Source organism: Quercus robur, chromosome 5 (assembly GCF_932294415.1).
Source record: "Quercus robur chromosome 5, dhQueRobu3.1, whole genome shotgun sequence".
In the NCBI taxonomy this organism is placed as follows: domain Eukaryota; kingdom Viridiplantae; phylum Streptophyta; class Magnoliopsida; order Fagales; family Fagaceae; genus Quercus; species Quercus robur.
In genome coordinates, this window is record NC_065538.1 from 7015660 (window position 1) to 7039683 (window position 24024).

General features: G+C 31.3%; 2 protein-coding genes across 2 annotated transcripts; one reads left to right on the forward strand and one right to left on the reverse strand.

Annotated features, from left to right (window-relative positions):
- Nucleotides 1-213: 213 nt before the first annotated feature.
- Nucleotides 214-6790, forward strand: LOC126727733 (uncharacterized). Its single transcript, XM_050433653.1, has 3 exons — nucleotides 214-1731; nucleotides 1849-2398; nucleotides 6576-6790. The coding sequence occupies exons 1-3, from the start codon at nucleotides 214-216 to the stop codon at nucleotides 6788-6790; spliced, it is 2283 nt and encodes a 760-aa protein (XP_050289610.1).
- A 1341-nt stretch (nucleotides 6791-8131) lies between these two features.
- LOC126724977 (vacuolar protein sorting-associated protein 2 homolog 1-like) lies at nucleotides 8132-11846 on the reverse strand. The gene is made up of 5 exons (XM_050429439.1): nucleotides 11695-11846; nucleotides 10447-10577; nucleotides 9827-9931; nucleotides 8566-8826; nucleotides 8132-8415 (listed from the first exon to the last, which is right to left on the reverse strand). The coding sequence occupies exons 1-5, from the start codon at nucleotides 11729-11731 to the stop codon at nucleotides 8278-8280; spliced, it is 672 nt and encodes a 223-aa protein (XP_050285396.1). The 5' UTR covers nucleotides 11732-11846; the 3' UTR covers nucleotides 8132-8277.
- Nucleotides 11847-24024: the final 12178 nt, after the last annotated feature.

Here is a 24024-nt window from a genome sequence, read left to right on the forward strand (position 1 = left end):
ATAATTAATCAATGCATTATAAAAGACAAATAAATTAAATTATGTTAGGCTAAATAATAATTAATAATTTTATAATTAATGAAACAATAATGTAACAAATTATAGTTTATAAAAAACAAACAAATTAATAAAACAACTAAACAACAATAATTAATAATTTTATTAATATTTCAAATAAACTTATAGTTTTTTGTTTATTCTTTTGCTAGAATTATGGACAAATATTTGATAAGAAAACCATGTACCCAAGATTCAGCTCCTGCACAAGATTCATCTTCATCTTCTAAGCGAATTCGTGTTGACTTTAACTTAGAGAATCTTCCTTCAGATCCTGGGCTACGAGAAAAAATCTCATCTTATCATCCTAATCATCATGATGAAATAAGAAGATATTATTTAACAAAAGGCCCTTGTCAACCTGTTTTACACAGTGATGATTACCCTATATCTTTTTTTTCTGGAAAGCCCCGTCGATTTTTATCCAAATGGTATAAAGATAGATGCTGGTTGGAATATAGTATAGACAAAGATGCAGTATTCTGTTTTTATTGCTACCTATTTGGACAAGATGTTGGTAAGCAAGGGGGAGGTGACACTTTTGTAACAAAGGGATTCAAACTTTGGAATCAGAAAGATAAGTTAAATTCCCATGTTGGAGGAGTTAATAGTGCTCATTACCAAGCTGTCAAGAAGGGTAATGATTTGTTGAATGAAAAGCAACACATTCAAAGTGTTTTTGTTAAGCAATCAAATCAAGATAAAATTGACTATCGGATTCAATTAAATGCAATAGTTGATTGCATAAGATTCCTTTTATGCCGAGGATTAGCTTTTCGTGGTCACGATGAATCTCAAGGTTCAAGTGATAAAGGAAATTTCCTTGAGCTTGTACAATTTTTGGGGGATCACAATGAATCTATCAATGAAGTGTTGCAAAAAGCTTCGAAAAATTGCAAGCTTACCCACCCTGACATTCAAAAAGATATTGTGAATGCAATTGCACGTGAAACATCCAAAGCCATCATCAAGGATCTCGACAATGGGTTCTTTTCAATATTAGTTGATGAGTCACGTGATATCTCAGTGAAAGAACAAATGGCCCTCATTCTTCGTTATGTGAACAAAGAAGGAATTATTATAGAGCGATTCCTTGGTATTGTACATGTAGCAAGTACTACCGCTTTGTCACTCAAGCATGCTATTGAATGTTTACTTTGTGAACATAATTTGAGTTTATCGAACCTACGTGGGCAAGGTTATGACGGGGCTAGTAATATGCAAGGTGATATCAATGGTCTCAAAACTTTAATTTTGAAAGAGAACAAGTCAGCATTTTATGTCCATTGTTTTGCTCATCAACTTCAATTGACACTTGTTGCTGTTGCTAAAAATCACATTAACATTGCTGAATTTTTTTATGTGGTTAGTAATTTAGTAACTGTTGTTGGAGGCTCTTGTAAGAGACGAGATGCTCTTCGAGATACACAATTTGCCAAGATTAAAGAAGATTTAGAGAATGGTGTACGTAGAAGTGGGCAAGGTTTGAATCAAGAGACAAATCTTAAACGTCCTGGTGATACACGTTGGGGATCATATTATGGGACCATTCTCAGTTTGATTTTGATGTTCTCTGCTGTTGTTGATGTACTAGAGATTATTGAAGAAGATGGCCTCTCCGACCAAAAAGTTGAAGCTCGATCTATTATAAGGTCAATTCTTTCTTTTGAATTTGTCTTTGCTCTACACTTGATGAAAAATATTTTAGGGATCACAAATGAGTTGTCAATAGCATTACAAAAAAAAAATCAAGATATAGTAAATGCTATGGATCTTGTTAAAGTGTCTAAGCAACGGTTGCAAGTGATGAGAGATGATGGATGGGCATCTTTATTGGCTGAAGTATCTTTATTTTGTACCTCACATGATATTCCTATCTTGGACATGGAAGCGATATTTGTAGTTAGTGGGAGGCCGCGACGCAACACCCAACAAAATACAAATTTACATCATTATCGTGTTGAGCTATTCTACACAGTCATAGATATGCAACTTCAAGAGCTTAACAACCGTTTTTCTGAGGCGAATACTGATTTGCTACTTTGTATGGCTTGCTTGAATCCAAGTAATTCATTTGTGGCTTTCGATAAGGAAAAGTTGATACGTCTAGCTAAGTTCTATCCCTCTGATTTTCTTGGGACAGATATTTTGGCACTTGACTCTCAACTGCAAAATTATATTTTTGATATGCGCAGCAATGACTTCTTTTTAGAGCTTCAAGGAGTTAGTGAACTTGCTGAAAAGTTAGTGAGCACAAGAAAACACGAGACTTATCCATTAGTCTATTTGCTAGTGAAGCTAGCTTTGACCCTTCCAGTTGCTACCGCAACAGTAGAAAGAAGTTTTTCAGTAATGAAATATGTAAAGAATGAACTGCGCAATCGAATGGGAGATCAATGGATGAATGATTGCTTGATTGTGTATATTGAAAAATATGTAGCTTGTAGCATTGATAATGAGACTATTATGCAACGATTTCAAAATATGAAAACTCGTAGAAAGCAATTGTAAATTCTATGTATTTGTGTATTTTTTGATTGTTGTTGTTGTCAATATATAAAATTTTCTTTTTATTAGATTGTGTAATATATGCTTATTGAGGAACACCCTGAAAATATTTCCTGGAGTCGCCACTGACTACATCTACATCAACGATTTGTAAAAAAGCTTATAAACTAGTTTGTGCCTTTAGTATTTTCCTACTGATACAAGTGTAAATGGATTTGAATTTTTCTAGTCTAAATGGTACACAGTTGTTGTTGTTGCCTTGTTGGCTATTTATTAACATAGGAAATATTCCATATGCAGATAAGAGAGTTTGAATTTACCAAATGAAAGGGATTTGATTTACAAATGATTCTATTTCTAATGGCTAATGCTATCATTTATCTTACCTCCAACTATAGGACTCTTTTGTAATTCGAATTTCTAAGATATCACCATATCACAACCAGCATGAGTTTGTTTTTCAGTTGAATAACAATTCTTATCCATAACAATTGATTAGTATTAATTTTATTCTATAAGAAAGTCTAAAATTATATCACTAATAATTTATCTATACTATTAATAACAAGATTATTTGTTTGGGTTAGATTTCCTATTTGGGTTTTATCATTTTGCATATTAAAATATCCTGACACAAATTCTTAAACTCTCAAAATTAACCCTATTTTTTAGTTAAATAGTTTTAAATTTAAAAACACAAACCGGTTAAAATAGTAATTTACTAGTTTTTAAAAAGTTCTTAATTTTTAGGCTTTCAGACTATTATCAACTCTCACTTACAAAAATATCCTAAATGTTATAACACTTTCTCTATCTCACTTTTAAACATTATTTTACTAAACCCAAAATAAAAAATAAAAAATAAAAAAGAGCCTCGTCTTACTTTTAAACATTATTTCACTAAGTCCAAAATTAAATAATAATAATAAAAAAAAAGGATCCTCACTGCACACGCAAAGCACGTATAATGAGTTTAGTTAAATATAACTATATATCACTAACTTAAATTAATTAGACATTCACAAATTACAATGAACAAATACATTTTTTGTAGCACATGATCATGTTGAGCTATAAAGTACTCAAATTGTATATTGAATTGTGTATAAAATATTATTTTAACTATTGTACTTAGTATGAATGTAGCAGTAATTTTTTGTACGGACGACCCCCCCCCCCCCCCCCCCCAAAAAAAAAAAACACCACCCTTCCCAATCCATGACCCACTCGATCCTGTCAATTGACCCATCAACACAACCCATGTCCTTTTGTTTACTTATGCTAAATTACATCATATTTCTCTCCAAAAAAAACTACATCATATTAAGATTTATTATATACCCCATCTCGTTCTGTTTACTTATGCTAAATTACATCATATTTCTCTCAAAAAAAAAAATTTAAGATTTATTATATACAACTCTATCAATAATTTTTTATGCACTATTCATATAGTAATTCTTTTTAATGCTTTTAGATTAACAAAAATATATCATCTATATATGTATACTTGACATTAAAACTTGATTATGTAATGCAGTTTTTATAATCAAGCATTTTGTAGCATCAAGTGTTATAAGTTGTAACAAACAGATTTCCATTGACAGTATGAAATCAATAGAAACCAATTTATCCTAGCTAGATCTTTGTGGCGAGGCAAACCAATTCATGTTGTATGGTTTTTATCAAGAAAATTGTTCATATATTGGCAGTGTTTTAGAACTTAACAATAAGTGATTTTTTTTTTTTTTTTTTTGGAGGAAAAACAATAAGTGATGCTAAGCTGTCTATTTGAAGAAAAATAAATAAATAGATGGTTTTGAAATGAGAAATTGACCGAATTGGACCAAATTAAATCTAAATGGACTAAAGTGGACCGAATAGACTGAATGGACCAAAATGGATTGAAATGCTACACTGATATGGCTCAACTGGAATTTAGCAACAATAAATTTTTAGCTTCAACTTTTAGATATTATATAGATTTGATGGAACAAACTCAACTCAACTACTATTTGTGGTTGCAATATGAGGGTTATGGAGAATGACCGAGTGTCCATTTAGCATTGAATTATAAGTCAGTTCCTTTTTTTCTTTTAACTTTTATGTACAGCTTTTTAAAACTTAGATTTTTTTTTTTTTTTACATTTTCTCATTTTTTCAAAATACAAGTATATTAGTACACTTTCGGGGAAAATGGGCTTTTGCCCTTATTTTGTAAAAAATCTAGCACAATGTCTCTGTTTTGAAACTATTAAACACTGTGTCCCTATTTTGAAACTCGATTTTAAAAAAATCGAGTTACAGGTGGAACTTGACATTTCTATGCATATTTTGTCACTTAATTTTTTTAAAAAAAAATTAAGTGAAACTTGACTTTGCTAAAGTTGAGTTTCAATTAAAAATTTAAATTTAACTCGATTTTGAGAATATCGAGTTTTATATGGAACTCGATTTTGTTAAAATCGAGTTTTAAATACAGGAATACGGTGCTTAATAGTTTCAAAAAATGGACATTGTGCTAGATTTTTTACAAAATAATGGCAAAAGCCCATTTTCCCCCATACACTTTCAACAAAAAGCTAAATAAAATATTCTAAAACAAATATAGCATCCTAAGGGCATTTATTTAGTTACTACAGCAACTTAGCTAGTTGGGTACATTCAATTATTAGCTGCAAAATAAACATTAAAAAAAAAAATACTTTGCCAATAATTCATTGCTTTACACACATAAATTCATTGTAATTATTTATTCCCTCCTTCCCAAATTGTTAATCCTCTATTTCATTTTGGGATGTCCCAAATTCCTCTTTGAAAAATCAATAAATAAATTTCATAACTTACCTTTTACTTTATTTATAAATTGAATACCCTTAGGCCTTATTTTGCTGGAGTTTAAGTAAATAAAGTTAATTTTGGAAACTTGTATCTCAACCTATTAAATGATTTTTTTTTTTTTTTTTAAATTTTGGAGTTTCTACTTTGTAATACTTTTCTTAATATTTGTCATTTTTTTTAAAAGATTTTTGTTCATGGATGCTCACACTATAATGGGGAGTAGAAAAGGCTGCGACAATTCCAGCTCTTGGAGTTTGAAAAGAAAAAAATAGTTCTTTTGATTCATGTTGCTTTCTCCCAATTGTCACTTACGTTATGGTCTCACCATTCTTTAGTAGCCATTATCTTCTATTTGATCTTAGTTGTTGTAATTTTGTTGTTCAATTGTACCATTCTTTAGTTTTTTTTTTTTTTTTTTTTTTTTTTTTTTGGTAAACCCATTCTATAGTATTTGTTGTATAGCAGAAGTTACTCGTTGTAGAACAAACAATGTAATGTTACCGGATCATGACATCACAATGAAGATTGTACGAGGGAAGAGCTTGTGTCTAGTGACTAGTTCCACTGGATACATTAGGATGTGGACACGTGTCCAATAAAACTGGCCACTTAACACAAGTTGTGTCCATTAGGACCATTACATAAAAGTTCAAATAAGTATGTTGTTACTTCTTGGCCTTAATCTTGAATTCTTATCCTTTTATCTACTTAAATTCTCCTGTCTATGCGGTTTGGACATTCTTTTATAGCTACAAAGATTACAGAACACTAGAAATAGTGATTCACTTCCACATATGATAACCACCATTATAAACCTCATGCCATTTTCTAGACTGAATATAAAATTACAACTTACTAAACCCTTTTACTTTCAATCCTCATGAATTTGTATTAACACCAAGTCCATGTCCATCATTTACTACACATCATTGTGCTAATTGGATTGGTCATTCAACTTGTAACTTTTTTGTAAACATCTACCACTTTCAAGCCTGCAGTGCAGCCTGCATGTTTAAAGTCTTCCAAGTTCTTTCAGCCCTCCAATTTGGTGTAAACAACAAATCATGCGCTCAATCTACTATGGGATTGTGGTCATTGTATCAATGATCATTGCATTCAAATTTTACTACATTGCTAAGTTTGATTGTGTGCTTACAAACACTTACTAGATCCACCTACAACAGGCGAACCAGTTAAGGAGAAGACCTTTGATTCTTTGAGAATGAATCCCTTTCTGGTTTCCACATTCAAGTATAAGAAAGGGCCTGAAAACATAGAAGCAGCTTCTGAAACTGAATGTGTGGTGTTCTTGACTAGCTTTGAAGATGATGAATATGAGTCAACTTCCACGATGCAAGCACTCTTTCCATGCACCTTGCATTGACATGTGGTTCTATTCTCATTCTGACTGCCCGCTCTGCCGCACCTGACTGCCCACTCTGCCGCACTCCCATTGACAGACTGAGTACTCAAAATGGGGCAGTGAAATCAAAACAGAACTCCCCGGATGTCACGATTACCATTACCATCTAAACCTCATTTTTCTCCTTGTTTCTTTTCTCTCGTTTACTTCCAAATTTTGTTCTTATGGTTCCTACAACCCTGAATGATATAAGAATCTTCGCTTTATCTCATACAAAAATTCATGTCTATTTTAGCATAAAAATATACTTTTTTCTATTTTACACCACCACTTTACAAAAATATCCACACTAGATTATCTATTCTACATTCTATTTTATTTAAATAATAATTTTTTTTACTTTTTTATTATTATTTTTGTCCCTTTTTTTTTTTGGTTACTTTGTTTTTTAAGCAAACAAACAACTCAAACACAAAACCACAACCAAACCAAACCCACAAATCAAACCCCAAATACAACTATCTCCTCCTTCCTCCCAACATCAACATCAACTCTCTACCCAGTATCCACCCACCCACTAAAACCACTCACGACAAACAAAACAACACCAAGCACAGCAAGATGAGATCTGCACCAGCATTACAACGACAAAATTAAACTCTTCAGAAGCCTCAATTGATCAAAACCATCTCCTCTTTCTCTCACCTAAATTTCAACCAAATACAACCTCCACCAATCGAATTAACCAAAACCCATTACCCCATTTGAACTATACCTTAAATATCAAACACCCATAAAAAATAAAAAATAAAATAAAAAGATCAAGTTTTGAACCATACCCATTTCTCTACAACCCCTTGGGCTCCCACCTAAGCCACCACAACATCCTCACATCTCTCCAACTTCTTCTTCTTCTCAATTTGCGCCTCTGCACTTGACAAGGATGTCGATGACGACAAATTCCATGTCGGTAGAGGAAGGGGGGTGAGCCACAGAGCCTTTGACGACTAAACCACTAAGTCAGAACTTGGATTTGGATGGGTTTGAGGTGTATTTGTTGAGAGTGTCAGTTGTGGTAATATAGAAGATGAGAGAGAGAGAGAGAGAGAGAGAGAGAGAATCCGATGAGAGGTAAGAGAAAGAATCTACAAAAAAATTAAATTTAACATCTACAGCACCCATGCATATTCCTATGGTTGTTCGTTTTACACAATTTTGCATAAGCTGATGTTGGTGATTTTGGGGGTTGATTGGGCAAAATTTTGCCCTAAAGCTATTTTAGATTGACTAATGACTAATGCGAGTGCTCTAATGTAATATTCCTACACCAGAGATGTAAAGCATAAAATGGAAATTTCATCATAAGCATTAAACATAGATATTTAATTAAGGGGGGAAAAGCCCAGAAAACACCATGATGTGATATGTACTTCAAACATTGATTCAATGTTACAAAGCTGATTATTAACATCTTTCCTAAGTGAAGCTTCTTCTTACCTACCCCAGATTTACATTTTTCTTAAATTATCCAACCTTGCCTGTAAATCATTATCAATCCCAGTGTCTTCATTTCCCAATGATTCAGCTTGGGCAACCCTGTTCGTTGCAGCTGGTGCAGCGACAGAAGATGAGGGTGCATTCATAAGCTGCATATTAAACAAACATAGTTATTAGTATTATTGTTCTCAATCTAGATTTCCCCAGGCTGACAATCTAATTAAACCAAGGAAATTTGTCTCATTTTGGATAAGCTAAATATTGTTTCACATGTAAGAGACACTAAGCAATGGACGTACCTCTGAATTGACATCAATTCCAATCTCATCAAGCACCTGATTCACAAGCTCTTCTGTTTCTTCCTCTTCTTCATCCCCTTCCAAAGCATCATCAATGGCATCTCCCATCACCTCAGTCGTCAGTTCCATCTTTTCATTCTGCCTCTCAAACTCTAGCATTATCTTCTGCAGTGAGGGCAGGTTCATCTGCCTATTCATCTGACCCATTGCCTTGGTTACACCTTTCATGGCCTCTCCCATCGATTGAGTTGATTTAAGAGTCTGCAATCAATCTTTTAACATTATAATAGCTTCAAAATCTCTATAATACAGAATAGCTTAGTATGTGATAGGGATGGCAATGAGGGGTGGGATCAGATTATGGGTGCCCTGCCCCCCCTTCAGGGCACAGAAAACTCACGCAGGGCTTGTCGGAAGTAGGGTAGGTTGGAGGTATTTTGTCATACCAATGAGATGGCTTCGACATTGATGAGATAGAGATGAAAGAGAAACAGGAGGGGTGGCCATGAGAGAGAGAGAGAGAGACAAGTGTTTTGGGGGATGGTAATAAAATATGAATAAAAAGAGTATATGCCAGAATCCATGAAACAGATCAAAGACACCCGAACAAACCCCCATCCCCCCAAATATTTTTTGGTTCCCCAATCAACTAGAAGCAAACTAAAATCTAAATGTTCCTCAAATCACCCAAAAAATGTCTCGAAAAATGTTAAAGCCTTTTGTAGATGCAATATAATATAACTCTAAGTCTCTGAGATACTATCATCTGTAGTTCTCCTAACAAAACAAGATCTGAATGAAGTTCTCCAACCAAAATGCTGATTTTTCTTCATATCTTGAAATTATTCAACCACACAGTTAATGCTATTACAAAGTAAGTTCTTTGCAGGGAAGATACTGCAAAATTTTGGTATCTAGGCTAAATGTGAACACCAATTCAACCCAAATTATGCAAATGCATCAATGATAAAGCACATAAACCTTTACAACCAAAATGATATATTACTGATCCAAGAGAGAGTGATGCACTCCATTTCCAAAACATTTATAATATGAGGGATGGAGCAAAAATATATGTGATTTACATAGACATGAATTGCATACACATTAAATTATATATATATATATATATATATTTTAAAACACCCTATCACAGTATGCTATACTTCCCATCTGAAATGCAAACATGTAAGGATGTAGATAACAACTTCTCAGTTATAAAAAAGATGCACAAAGAAGAGGGTAAAGATTCAAATTGTACCTGAATTCTCAATGACACGCCCTGGAGTTGTGATTTAAGCTTATAAAACTTTTCCACCTGATGCCGTGTTCTAATAAGGTCTTTAGCCATTACTCTCACAGCCCCCTTAAATAAAGATAATCCAATCTTAGGATGCGTTTTGGTCATATAAGTACAATTTTCATCCCATTACTGCAACTTTAATTAGAAAATAAAGCTTGCAAAACACTGAACCCTGTAGCACCAACATGTAAATACATCTTCATATATCCGTGGATTCATTAATAGAACCTAACAGCAGAAATAACAGATCAAACAAAACTGCCTCAGCTCACTTAAATAAATAAAAAAAGTAGTAGCAACATTACCACTCTTTACACATAACTATTGCCCTGAACAAAAACCAAAACTTTAATTCACATCACATTACATGCACAAGAGTTCCATGCCAAATAGCAGAAATGGGCACTGAAAATCCTTGATGTGTATCAATACTATGGCCACATTTTCTGTTCTGCTTGACCTTTCATCAAATTTGAGAGATTTTTTTGTTTTTATAGGTAATTTTGAGAGAGTTTTAATCAACCCACCGACAAAAATCAACACAATAACAAACGAATTGCCAAAACAATCAGGCTTACCATCTGTCCTTGTTTAGCGTTTTTCTTTATCTCTACAATCAGCTTTTTCTCTTGTGTCTGTAATCCTTGCCTTTCTCTTTCTATTTCTCGGATAGACTTGTCTATCATCCTCTTATTTTCCCGCAGAAGCTCTGCACACAAGTTCAAACATTTTTCACTTCACAACAAGCTCGAGATTTTCCTCAAAGCCCTAGATGGTTAACTATTACATCAACAACTACACAAACGCCCAAAATTGCCAAGGCGTTATCTCATGTAATAGAAATTATGTATGTCATGCCCCCTCTCATATATGCATTAGACCCACATTCATGAACCCCACATGTACATGAGAGGACTGTTTCATACACCCTCTCATAAACACATGAAAAGATACCTCTTCATGTAAATAGGTGTATGCAACATTCTTTCGCATACACATGAGATTCATAGGTGCAGGTCCCAAACATATGTAAGACAGTTGAAAGACACCTGCTACATTAGATAATTTCTTAAAAAATGACCAAAAACACAAAATAAGGCCTCCACACAAGTTTTATTTTATTTCCTTAACAAATTAGCCACTTCAAACAATGTGACAATTGTATAACTCTCTCTCTCTCTCTCTCTCTCTCTCTCTCTCTCACAACAGCAAAGCCTTCATCCCAGACGTATTCTTTTCTGTCATTCCATCCTATTCAAAATCATACTCTATGTCACATCCTTAATCAACAAAGTTTTTTTTTCAATACTTCAATTAATGTTATTATATGTTTTCCTACATTTTTTTTCCTAGACTTGAATCAACTCACCCTTCCTCCTCAGTACATTAATCGCTCTCCAAATTTCCTCATTCTGAACCTTATCTTTCCTTATATCACCAAAAACACACAATGAGGTGAAAATTCCCTTAATATTCATCATGGGTCCACTTTCTAAGCTTTTGAGACAAATGGGTCTAATTTCAAACATGCCCACAACAATCACCCAAAAAAAAAAAAAGACCCAGTTGATCAACCATATATAAAAATTCATAATCTAACAGGAAACAGCCATTAAAATTGTATATTCAAATAAAATTGCTTGAATTTACTAATTCAATTGCATGGTACTGAAACTAAATTGGAAACAACTAAAACCCTAGCTATATGTTTCCTGAGTGAGAATTTAAAGGTTTATTTTTATCTGATTTGGCTCAACAAAGTGAAAACTCATAGAAAGAAAAACGAAAGAGAGAAATTAAAAGTAAGAGGATTTATATATATATACCAGCTGGGGTTTTTCGGTTGCCAAAGAGGAAGCTCATGTTTCCCAGTTGATGCTAAAATGCGCTGTGCGTTTACGATTCTCTCTATTTTTCTTTGCCTCGCTCTGATTTTTGTCGGTTTGTTTTAGGCAGTTAGTAGTTACTATTCGGGAAAGGCTATATAGGAAAAGCCCAATACTTGGCTTGATAAGCAAACATCCCTTTATTATTTTTGTAATTATTATTACAGAATACAGACAAAGTTTAGCAATGATAATATTACTTAATACCTTTTAATTGATGGTGACTTTTAATAAATTTATTATTAGATTATATTTTTTTTTCCTTATATTCTTCATGCTAGCAAAATTTCTAGAAAATTAAAAATTAATAGTTATGTTATCAATAAATTGTTTAAGCTGCAAGTTTTTGTAGTTTAAAATTATGTATAAAATATAATCTTATAGTTTATATAATAAATAATATTCGATTGTCACAAAATTTGACATATGTATTAAGAGCGTAAAGAACATACAATCCAACGGTTAAATTTTTAAAATATGTAGTAATATTAATGATATTGAGTAAGGTTGTTACCTTAGGTTATAACCAATTTTGTGGCTAAACTTTCTTCTTCTATTATTATTATTATTGTGAAAAATTATTTTCTTTTTCTTTCACCATAAAAATTTTCTAAAAATTATCTCCTAAACCAATATCTCTAAGGCATCTATTAACTTTTCCCTTATAATTGAGAGGTTTCCAAACTCTAATTCGAATTAAGATCATCTTAAGGTAACCCTATTATGGAGTTCTTAAAATTATATTTATCAAATTTGAAATTAATGGATTGAATTTTTTTTTATATCATCAACAATTTAAACAATACAGTCTCGCATTCAATAATAAGTAGACGAAAAGTTTATAAGAACGATTAAGTTGTTGTTTAGTGAACCTAGGGTTGAACACAATCCGATGTAGCATGTGTTTGAAGAGGTTTTTGAGCCACTCCAACATTGTTAAAATCCTAAAAATGCAAACATCAGTGGTGGTTTTCATTGATATAATATGGTTGGTTGCCCCGATCACTAACAAAAAAAAAAAAAAAAAAAACTGAAATTTTACACAACTCAACCATAAAGAGAAAGATAGAAAATAGATTTGAAATCTCAAATGAGAGAAAAAGTAGATAGATATGAGAATCTCCGATCTCATACTGAGATCTCAAATCAGCGAGATCTAAAGATTTGACCTTGCCGATTTAAGTGAGAAATAAGATAACTAGGATATTTATCTTATTTATCTTATTTATTACTTGTTTTTTTTATATAGATAATTTATCTTGTCTATTACTATTAAAATGATGATAGAGAAAGCTGTTTATCAATTTAATTAATTGACTAAAACACCCCTACTCTATTGGATTATCATTATTCCTTAAAAATAATAAATGGGGTATATAAGTAAAATTTTAAATTAAATTCATTAGAAATAGATAAAAATCCAAAACAATAAAATTCAAATTCCATGTATAATTATAAATCTACTAGTCCACTACCAAGCCTTCCAGCCGCCATTCAAATGCATTCAAATCAGTTTTCTAATAAAAAATTACTACAATTATCCCCACAAATAGGGTTGTCAATTCGGGTTAGCGTGTCGGGTTCATGTCGTGTCGAGGTAGGGGTATTCGACTAAATGGCTCAACCCTAACCCGACCCATTTAATAATCGTGTCATGATCCTTCAACCCTAACCCGACCTGTTAATAAAGCGGGTTGACCTGACCCAACCCATTTGACACGTTTAATAAACAAGTCGTGTTGGGTTGACACGAATGTAACACAACTTATTTCAACCTGCATAATATTAAATATAACATCCATCTATAAATAATTTTTTTTACATCCCAAAAAGCAGTGCATACACTTCAAGTCCTCAACCCACATTCAAAACAATATAGTTCAACAAAAATATAACATTCATCTAGAAATAAGTTTTTTACACTCCAAAAGAAGTGCATACACTTCAACCCAAATTCAAAATAACAAAGTTTAACAAAAATAAAATAACATAGCTCAACAAAAATATAATATCCTTGGAACTCGCCAAATGCTAAGTATCAATATTGAAAGAATTTGAGCAAACAGTAGACTAATCCTGACTATGACCATAATTACCATCCATAGATTCTTTGTTAATGTCCAAATTCATAACATCTTCCACAAGCTCATCCAATTTCATTTGTGCAAGTTCTATGCCAAAAAAAAAAAAAAAAAAAGTATTAGTAGTTCTAGGGTCTGTAAAGTTTCAATTTCCAATTATATCCCTTGTAAATTTTTATAATTACTCACTTTTCTTTTTAAATTTAAAATATATGTTGGATATAAAAGGTATTTGACAAATCTAAAATAAAATAAATATTTATTTGTTATACGAGTTAAACGGGTTGTGTTAAATGGGTCATTTTGGGTTGACACAAATAAATTGGCGTGTCAAATGTGTCTATTGTGGGTTACGCGGTTTGACCCGCTTATGACACTTTTCATATCGTGTCGCTTTCGGGTCAACCCGTTTATGACCCAAACCCATTAAGGCCCAACCCTAACCCGAAAAAACCCGTGTTGGGTTCGTGTCGTGTTCGCGGGTTGGGTCGAACATTGACACCCCTACCCACAAAGTAGAAAAGTTTTTTTTTTTTTTTTTTATAAATCAAATGATAATTCATCATTCTTATTAAAATCCAATAAACAGAAGATATATGTATAAACATATCATTTCCTTATTAAATTTTGATATTGCTGATTTGGTATCATTTGATACCAAATACCTTCTTGACAAAGTAACAACCTACTCCACGCAAATAAGTTAAATTGTGCCAATTTAAAAATCTCTTTTAAGTCTTTAACCCCTATCTAATACATTTAAGACTCCCCTTTAATTTTTTTTTTTTTTAAATTCCTTCTTCTTGTTCATTCCTCTCCCCCTTTATGTCATCCTTAAAGCATTCTTATCAAAGGTGCATTTAGCATTTTTAGCACCTCAAATGATAAAAACACACTTATATCAAACATGCTAAAGCTTAAAAAATTTAACATCAAGCTACAGGGAGCTGTTATCAATAACAGCTCACTGTAGCTGGATTGTAAAAAAATATATAAATATATATATATATATTTATATATATTTTATATTCTCACCAACTCTCACTTCTCTCTTCTCTTTCCTCTCTCACTTCTCTCTTCTCTAGTATTTCTTCTCTCTCCCGTTGGTTGTGGTCTAGCGATGGTTGTGGTCCGGCGATGGCCGTGGGTCGTGGTCTAATGGTCCGATGGTTGTGGTCCGGTAGGGTGATTTGATTTTGCAGGTCTAGGTTTGTGGGTCTGGGTTCATAGGTCTGGGTTTGTGGATCATTGACTTGACCGGTGTAGTCATCAACTTGATCGGCATGGGTCTTTGATTGCTGTGGTAGTCGTTGGAATTGTGGTGGCTGGTGGCCGGCAATGGTTAGGATTGCTAGGTTGTAAAAGAGAGAGCGACAGAGAGACCGAGAGGGGGAGAAGATGAAAAAAATAAAAACAAAAAAGGAATAAAGAAATAACATTTAAATGAAGTTGTAACAAAAAAAAAATAGAAGTTTTGATATTAAGTATATTATAAAGTGAGATGTTAAATATTATAAAGTGGTTTTTTGAGATGCTAAATGCTAAAATTTTTAGAATCCTTGATGTGAATTCTCTTACTTCCTTCCTCTTTCGCCTGATTAAGTGGCCACTACAACAGTAGTGGGTCTTTATTTGTGTCAAATATTAATTTTAAAGTTTAATGCATGGGTTTTTTTTTGTTCTTTTTTCTACTTTTGTTATTTTGAGTGTTTGGGCTAATGGGTGTGCTATTGTTTTACGACACTGTTCATGGCTTTCTTAATGGAATCCGAAAGGTTAAATTTTTAATAATAATAATAAAATTTAAAAAAAAAAAGTGAAAAAACCCATTCAGTCTCTGGAGCTTTAATTTTACATTCACTTTGTTTCTTTAAATAATAATCTTAAAAGAGTCTTATTTGAAGGCCAAAAACAAAAACAATTATACGAATGAGATGTTTTCTATTTTGTTTTGTAGATTTTTCTTTGTAGTCAAATATTAAGTTGTTGTGGTTAAATAATGCAGTATCACTGTTGTTTTGTGTTTTTTGTTGATGGGCCTACTCAGAATACTTACCCAAAAGATATTAATTTGTATTGCTTCTTTTCCTTTATTTTTTTTTTAATAAATCATTAATCTTTGTATTTTAAAAATGCTAGACCAAAACACCAGGTTTCTAGGATAATTATCTGTTTCATTTTCAAACATTGCAACATGTAAGATGCATTCCACATGAGACTCAACAATGTCAACGATATCAAAAAGTCAGGACGCTATATGTGGTATTGGAATTTGGAAAATATGCTGTGGTATTATTTGCTAACATGGAGAGAAGTATTGTGGTGGAGGAGAATCATTGTAAGGGCAATGTTAATACTGTCTTCAAGTCTGATGGGCTGTTTTGTTTATTCAAACTAATCGGTTTTTGGTGTAGGGAGGAATTGAACCCTAATTCTCTTATTTAATTATCAAATATTTCACCAGTTCAGCTAATTGGAACCCACAAAATTATGATATATATATATATATATATATGTGTGTGTGTGTGTGTGTGTGTATTTTATAGAGTTTCAACCTATAGCATCCGCTTGATGATTGTACTCTTTATCGTCAAATCAAGACACCAATCAATTCTTAACACTTACACTTTATACATGGATTTCAAAGGTTTTTTTCTTTTCTTTTAAATGTGTATACGTTTGTTATGATTTCATTGTAAAGATGACGTTACATTTTATTATTGTTCTAATTTATTATTTAATTGAATAAGCACTTGATGATTTAATCATTTATTTATATGTGTTTTTGAAAATAGGTAAGAAATTAATTTTAAAGTAGGATTTTTGTGCAGTTTAGGTTATCTTAGGTTTCCACTCGATCAAGAATGACATTTTATATTTTATTTCACTAGAAAATTGGTCGTCTTATTTACTTCTATTTTATTTCATGCCTAGGAAGTTAGCAATTATTTCTTCACAATACCAATTGATTGGCCTAGGCTAAAAAGGCATATTAGACACAAAATTCTTATATTTATAGATTATTAGACAAGAAATATGGGGTGGACATAGAGGGTTGGTTTCAAGCACATTTTACTAGATTCATAAATTATCTAAAATGAAACTAATTTAAATTTGCTAAAAATTTCGAATTTGCTCAAGTTATTGATTAGATACCTAAAACGATCTTAGTAACAATATTCTAAGAGAAATACTTTTGTATTGTTACTACATGGATACTTCAATCTATTTGTATTATTAATACTAGCCTAATTACACTCGCTATGCATGTGTTCAGAAATTTTTTTGTTTTTTTGTTGGTTTAATGTCAAAATTTGTTATTCATCCCAAATGGAAGTTTAGTTGATTGCCCAATGATATTATGCATTTGTAAACTACTGATATTGTCAAGAAAATGATGAGGCTAACCCCGAAAAATAAACACCAAAACTACTATTTTGTATGTGTGAACGAATGTGTTCATATTTTGGTGCTAGCCTTATCTGCTTTTTAAAAATCCAAACAAAAAAAACCCAAAGTTACTTTTCACCCACATAACTATATTTTGTTTTTTTAATAATTCACACACAAAAGTATTGTTGCATGTTGCATGCACACATACATTTGTATGAATTCTATCATTCATAAGAAAACAACCTACATTGGATATCCCTTTCATGTGATCAAAGCATATTTTTAAAAAAAAAAAAAAAAAAAAAAAAACCTTCTTGTAGCTTAACCAGCACCATCTTGGGTTTAAATCCCTCAACCCTAAACTGTTGAATTATAAAATAAATAAGTATTAATTTCTTTTGCATAAATTTTCATGTAAAATATTGGAGGAAATTAAAAATATACAAATATTTTATTGGCTTATTGAGCCCTAATTCAGCCCACATTATGTCTACCAAATAATATTTGAAGTGAGAGAAGGTAATTTATATTGCATTGTAATGCAATCAGTAACTCCAAGATAGAAATAAGTGTTATTGCCAAGCAAATACCTACGTGCATAAATTGTATTACTTACCAAAAGAATTTTGATCCCAAATCATGGACAAATTTCCTGTATACTCTTCTATGTTGTTTCATATTTGGTATACTGAATTATATCATATTCGGTATACCAAAAATCCATCATGGAGTCAAAAAAAAAAAAAAAATTTAACAATCCGAGCTAAACACATAATTTTTTTTTTACAACTCATAATGAGGAGCTTATGATAAGAAAGTTATCTTAACGCGTTTCTTTATGTGTGACAAATTATATATTTAAAGAACTCAAACCTAGAGAAGATAAAGTCTATAAACGTCCAGAGAAATTAAGGATGATTTTAGACTACAATTTCAATGCATATTTGGTGATTACAGGGTATGAAATTATAACCAAAAAAAAAAAATTGTTGAGATTGAATAACTTATATTAAAAAACATTGAATATGGTAAAAAAAAAAAAAAAAAAACCTTAATTTATTACATACTGTAATAGAGTGTGGGAAGTTTTTTAATTTTTGTTAATTTTTTTTAGTATTGTCTCATAAACTTATAAAAGCCCAAAATCATGACTCTCATTACTTTGAATAATAATAATAATAAATAATAATAGAAAAAAAAACGTAGCTCTAGTTGACCAAAATAATAATAATAATAATTATATAAAAACAATGTACCTCTGGTAGTTGTGGTCAAGGACTCAAGAGGGTTGTTCATTGTTTGACAAATATGAAATACCTACAAATACCTATGCGTAAATTTTATTGCTTACCGCATGAATGTTGATCTTGAACCAATAAAGAAATTATTTATTACTAAATAAACGTTTATCTCCAGCCTGGAAAGTTCATAACTTTAACCTGGGCAATCCATTTGAATCATTTTTTTTCTTTTTCTTATTCTGAGTGTGTCTTGGGCATGAGTTTATAAGCTCAACTTTTAACTTCTAGTTTTTTTTTAGTTTTTATATACAACTTTTTAAAATCTCATTTCTTTCCACGTTTTTTCACATTTTCAATTTTTTTTTTCTCAAAGTATAAGCATACTTTAGCACACTTTCTGTAAAATGTTTTCAATTTCAACTAAATAAGCTATTCCCAATAAGACCCTTCATGTAAATTTTTTAAAAACACCTTAATGGAAATAGAAAATAGTTATCTATGAAGAATTAAGATGTAAAAAAGAAAAAAGGTAAAGTTTGGTGGCAATTTAAAGTTTTAAACAAAAAGTCATCTAATTAAAATTACACAAACAGTTTCAACCAAACCAAGCCCAACTTGGGCCTACGCCTAATCCAAGTAGCAAGAGTAATGATTGGGTTTGGGCCAATTACTCGTTATTCCATTTGCAAATACTTATCTTTTTCACTTAATCTTTATTTTTTTTTAACTTTTATTTTGAGAACTAAAATCTTTTCTTTTTTTTCTTTTTTTGAGAAAACAGTAAGGAAATTTTATTAATAAAAGTCAGATCAAAACACAGCGTCCAAATCATAAGACAGATCTTCTACCCATGCATCAGTATCTACAGATAAAACTGTTCTTCTAGCTAATTCATGAGCTAACTTATTTCCTTCCCTTCGAACATGAAAAAACTGACAAGAATGTAAAGTATAGCCTAATCTCCGAGCATCATCAATCACGTGTCCATACAAGGTTTTGCACTGTCCCTAGGATTGCAAAGCACGAATAACCCCCAAACAATCCCCTTCAACCTGGATACGAAAGAAAGACATTTCTTGAGCAAAAGTGATTGCTCTGAAAGACATTTCAGTCAGTTGCATTGGCAGAAGCTCGGAAAATCTTTTCTACTTAATCTTAGATCATCATAAAGTAAGAAAGAAAATAAGTAATATATTTATTAAGTAGCAGAGGGTCTTGGAAGTAATAGACATCGAAGGACATATGTCATATATTATATTCCATATTCTACAATTACAAACTTAGAAAAATAATATTCCACTATCACAGAATATTAACCAAATAAATAATGGGTTGGGCCAGCCTAGGTTAGATAAAAGTTTCATTGGTCTTGAGATTTTATCCCTGCCTTGCTTTATGGGCCTTTTCTTATGACCCAATTCCAGTCTCATGGGCAAACCCTGCTTAAAAGGTTTACTGAGATTGAAATTCACTTCTTTATAGAGAAACCACCCCCCACCCACCCCCAAAAAAAAAAAAAAAAAAAAAAAAAAAAAAAAAAGAGGCTGACCCACCCTTTTGGTTTAAAAATTAAATTTCAATTGTTAATAATATTCATAATGAATAGTGAAGAATATATTACAATGAACACTAGGAAAATCAAGAAATGCATGTGTTCTAGTTTGGCGCATATGCAATTTGCCACTACAGTTTTTTTTTTTTTTTTTTGGCTAACTACAGTTCACCAATAAGAGTAGACTCTTCATATTACGATAAGGAAAAATACCCTCTTCTTTTTTTCCTTCGATTATGTGAAGGGGATTAAATTATTCTAAAGTTTTAAGAATAACTTCATCTGAAAGTTTCTAAAATCTTATCCGTTCATTTTGAAATGAGACCATTAAACTATTTTATAGTGATATGTTGTTTATAGATGGAATTTCAAAAGCCTTTGTGACTAAGTTAGATCTACCAGTGTCATTCTCAAGAGACCATGTATTTAAGGTTGGTTGGTTGGGAATTAAAAGCAATTCATTGTAGAGGTAGGCAGGTTGTTGTTTAGAGGAAGACTTGGTTACAGTGTATTTAACGTCTCATATGGTCATATGTACCAACAAAGTGAGTACTAAAAAACATGTCATATATAAGATTTTTTATATTAATGCATCAAGCCTCTTTCAACATCTTGTGGATTCAGCAACTCCATTTAGGTTTGGGCTGATGTACAATGAATTATGAATGTTCTTATTTCAATTATGTTCATTAAATTTTACAAGGTAGTCAAACACCGGCCAATGGTCTACAAGCTTTAAATTTAAAGGGATGTCATGTTAATAGGTGCCTTAAAAGCATATGTTTATGGACTATTTTAGAAAAGTTTGAATATGACTTCCATAAAAAAAATTTTTAAAAAAAAAACATTAAAAAAAGTTGTCAAAATAGTCAGTTGATTTTTTTTATTTTTTCATAAAAAAATTTCTAAATTTATTTTCTAAACCAATACTCTAAAGGCATCTATCAAATTATTCATAAAAAAAACTTCCATAAATAAAATTTATAAAAAAGCCACACGCAGAAATTCAAATTTTCAAACTTCCCAAACAATTCCTTTTGTTAAAAATACTCCCCCCAATTTTATTTTATTTTTTTTTTTGAGAAAAGTCTTATTTAAAAATCTTACTTAGTGTCTTAAGAGATTTGAGATTCAATCTCCGCCGATTGATATCTTAGTTTGATAATAAAAAGTTATCATCAAGAGCGAATACCATAGGTTAAAACTCTCTCAACTACATAAATTTTCTAATAAAAAATTAATACAATTATCCCCCACAAAGTAACAACCCACCCAATGAAAATTAGTTAAACTATACTAGTTTCAAAATCCTCTAACCCCTATCTAATACATTTAAAATTCCTTTACTTTTATTTATTTTTTAGTTCCTTCTTGTTCATTCCTCTCCTCCTTTGTGTCATCCTTGGGTCTTATTTTTGTTTCAAATATTAATTTTATAATCTACACATGGTTTTTTTTCTATAACACCGTTCAATCGTCCATGGCTTCCTTAATGGAATCCGAAAGGTTGGTGTTTTTTTTTTTTTTAGTGAATAAACCCATTTCATTCTTTGGAGCTTTAATTTTAGATTCACCTTTTCTAATAATCTTAAGAAAGTCTTATTTGAAGACAAAACAGAAAAACAAAAACAATAATATGAATGAGTTGTTTTCTATTTTGTTTTGTAGATTTTTCTTTGTATTCTCTAAGCAATTGGAATATTAATAAGTTGTTGTGTTTAAATGATGCAGTATCACTGTTGGTTTTGTGCATTTTAAGGTGTACTTTCAATTTATTCTTGAAAAGAAATCAAACCTGCGGAAGAAAAAGTCTAAAAGTCCTGCTAAGGTAAATATGATTTCAAATTACTATTTCGGTGCCTGTACGGTGCAACAAGTTTTGAAAACATAAAACAAAAATAAGAGAGCCAAACAGGCCAGCATCATGAAGTGACATTCTAGTCTAACTTTAATACGGCTGGTTATCGCATGTGCAAGTGCTTTCCCTTTTTAGTTAATCTTTCCTAAAAAATAAATAAATAACAGTATTTTCTAATTAAACTTAGACTATACTAAAAAAAAAAAAAAAGTAAATAATTAAATAATTTAAAATAAGAAAGTAAATAAGTAAAATATTTAAGTAGAACTAGTAGAAGTGGCCATTAGTCTTGGAAGTACGTAATAGCTTACTCCTTAAAATTATCACCGAATATAAACATTATTAATACCCCATACTCCATAATTTGCATAGTTATACTATTTGAGATATCAATTGATTTTTTTTTTGGTAAAAGCGGAAATGAAAAAAAAAAAAAAAAAAGTATTATTAACCAAATGAATAATGGATTGGCCTAAGCCAGACCAGACAGAAGTTTCATTGGGCTTGAGATTTTAGGCCTGCCTTGCTTTATAGGGCCTCTTCCCATGACCCAATTCCAGTCTCGTGGGAAAATCCTACTTGAATGGTTTACAGAAATCCTCCATCAATTGAATTTCACTTCATTCGCTGGAGAAACCACACACATAAAAAAAAATAATAATAATAAGAAGAAGAAGATAGACCAACGTCTTTTGGTTTAAAAATTAAATTTCATTTGTCAATAATATTCATAAAAGAATAGTGAAGAATACAATATCATGAACACTAGGAGAATCAAGAATTGTTGAAAAACCAGCATGTATTCTAGTGGGGCCCATATGCAAATTGGAAACTACAGTTCTTTTTTTTTTTAATAGAATTGCCTACTACAGTTATTCACCAATAAGAGTAGACTCTTCATATTACAATAAAGAAAAATACTTTTTTTTTTCCTTCTATCATGTGAAGGGGATTAAATTGCTCTAAAGTTTTAAGGATAACTTCATCTTAGAGTTTTTAAAATCTTATCCATCCATTTTGAAATGTGAGCATTAAATTATTTATAGTTATATATAGTTTATAGTTGGAATTTCAAAAGCCTTTGTGACTAAGTTAGATCTACCACCTTCTCACAAAAAAAAAAAAAAAAGAGAGAGAGAGAGAGAGAGAGAGAGAAAGATCTACCAGTGTCATTCTCAAGAGACCATATATTTAAGATTGGTTGGTTGAGAATTAAAAGCAATTCATTGTAGAGGTAGGCAGGTTGTTGTTTAGAGGAAGACTCGGTTACAGTGTATTTAACATCTGATATATATGTACCAACAAATTGAGGACTAAAAAAACATGCCATATATAAGATTTTTTATATTAATGCATCAAGCCTCTTTCAACATCTTGTGGTTTCGGCAAATCCATTTAGGTGTGGGCTGATGTACAAGGAATTATGAATATTCTTATTTCAATTTTGTTCATTAAATTTCACATGGTAGTCAAACACCAACCAGTAGTCTACAAGCAACAAATTTAAAGAGGGGTCCTGTTAACGGATGTCCCTAGTTAGAGCATTTGTTTATAAACTATTTTAGAAAAGTTATGAGAAATATATATAAAAATTAAAAAAAAAAAAAAAAAAAACTGTAAAAAAATGTTAGTTAATTTTTTCTTTCTCCATGAAAAATTTTTAAAATTATTTTCTAAATCAATACTTTTAAGTAATTCATTAACTTTTGCCTTAAAAGAGTACTAAAAAATCATGCATTGTACACTCAACAAAGACTCCTCCTTGTCTACGTCCTTTCATCATTTATTGGAACCCCAATACAAGTTACAGGGCCTTGATAGAGAAATTAAACCACTAAGTAATGTTCAGAAATTGAGCATGAAGTTTTTCCATGCAAATTTTGAATCATCTCAAATTTGTCGGCTTCGATCGAATTTTGTCAAAGAATTCAGGTAGTGGCTATCTACGTTCAATCAATCAAGATATATGCTCTCAATCAAAGTCATCAAGAAAAGACAAATTAAGCATCGAATTTGAATAATAATTTTCAAACTAAATCAATTGCTTTTGTTCTGCAAAGATTACAATCTATCATTCTACTTCAAATTTTTGTGTGATCAGCTCCCTATCTTACTAATGGATGCATTTTCAATCACTTCAAGATC

Excerpts from the sequence above, each read along its gene's own strand:
- LOC126727733 (XM_050433653.1), top strand. The coding sequence starts at position 214 with ATGGACAAATATTTGATAAGAAAACCATGTACCCAAGATTCAGCTCCT. Across the intron at positions 1,732-1,848 it reads CAATTCTTTCTTTTGAATTT|CAACGGTTGCAAGTGATGAG; the intron begins GTCTTTGCTCTA and ends AAAGTGTCTAAG. Across the intron at positions 2,399-6,575 it reads TACCGCAACAGTAGAAAGAA|ATCCACCTACAACAGGCGAA; the intron begins GTTTTTCAGTAA and ends AACACTTACTAG.
- LOC126724977 (XM_050429439.1), bottom strand. The coding sequence starts at position 11,731 with ATGAGCTTCCTCTTTGGCAACCGAAAAACCCCAGCTG. Across the intron at positions 10,578-11,694 it reads CAACCGAAAAACCCCAGCTG|AGCTTCTGCGGGAAAATAAG; the intron begins GTATATATATAT and ends ACTTGTGTGCAG. Across the intron at positions 8,827-9,826 it reads GCGTGTCATTGAGAATTCAG|ACTCTTAAATCAACTCAATC; the intron begins GTACAATTTGAA and ends GATTGATTGCAG.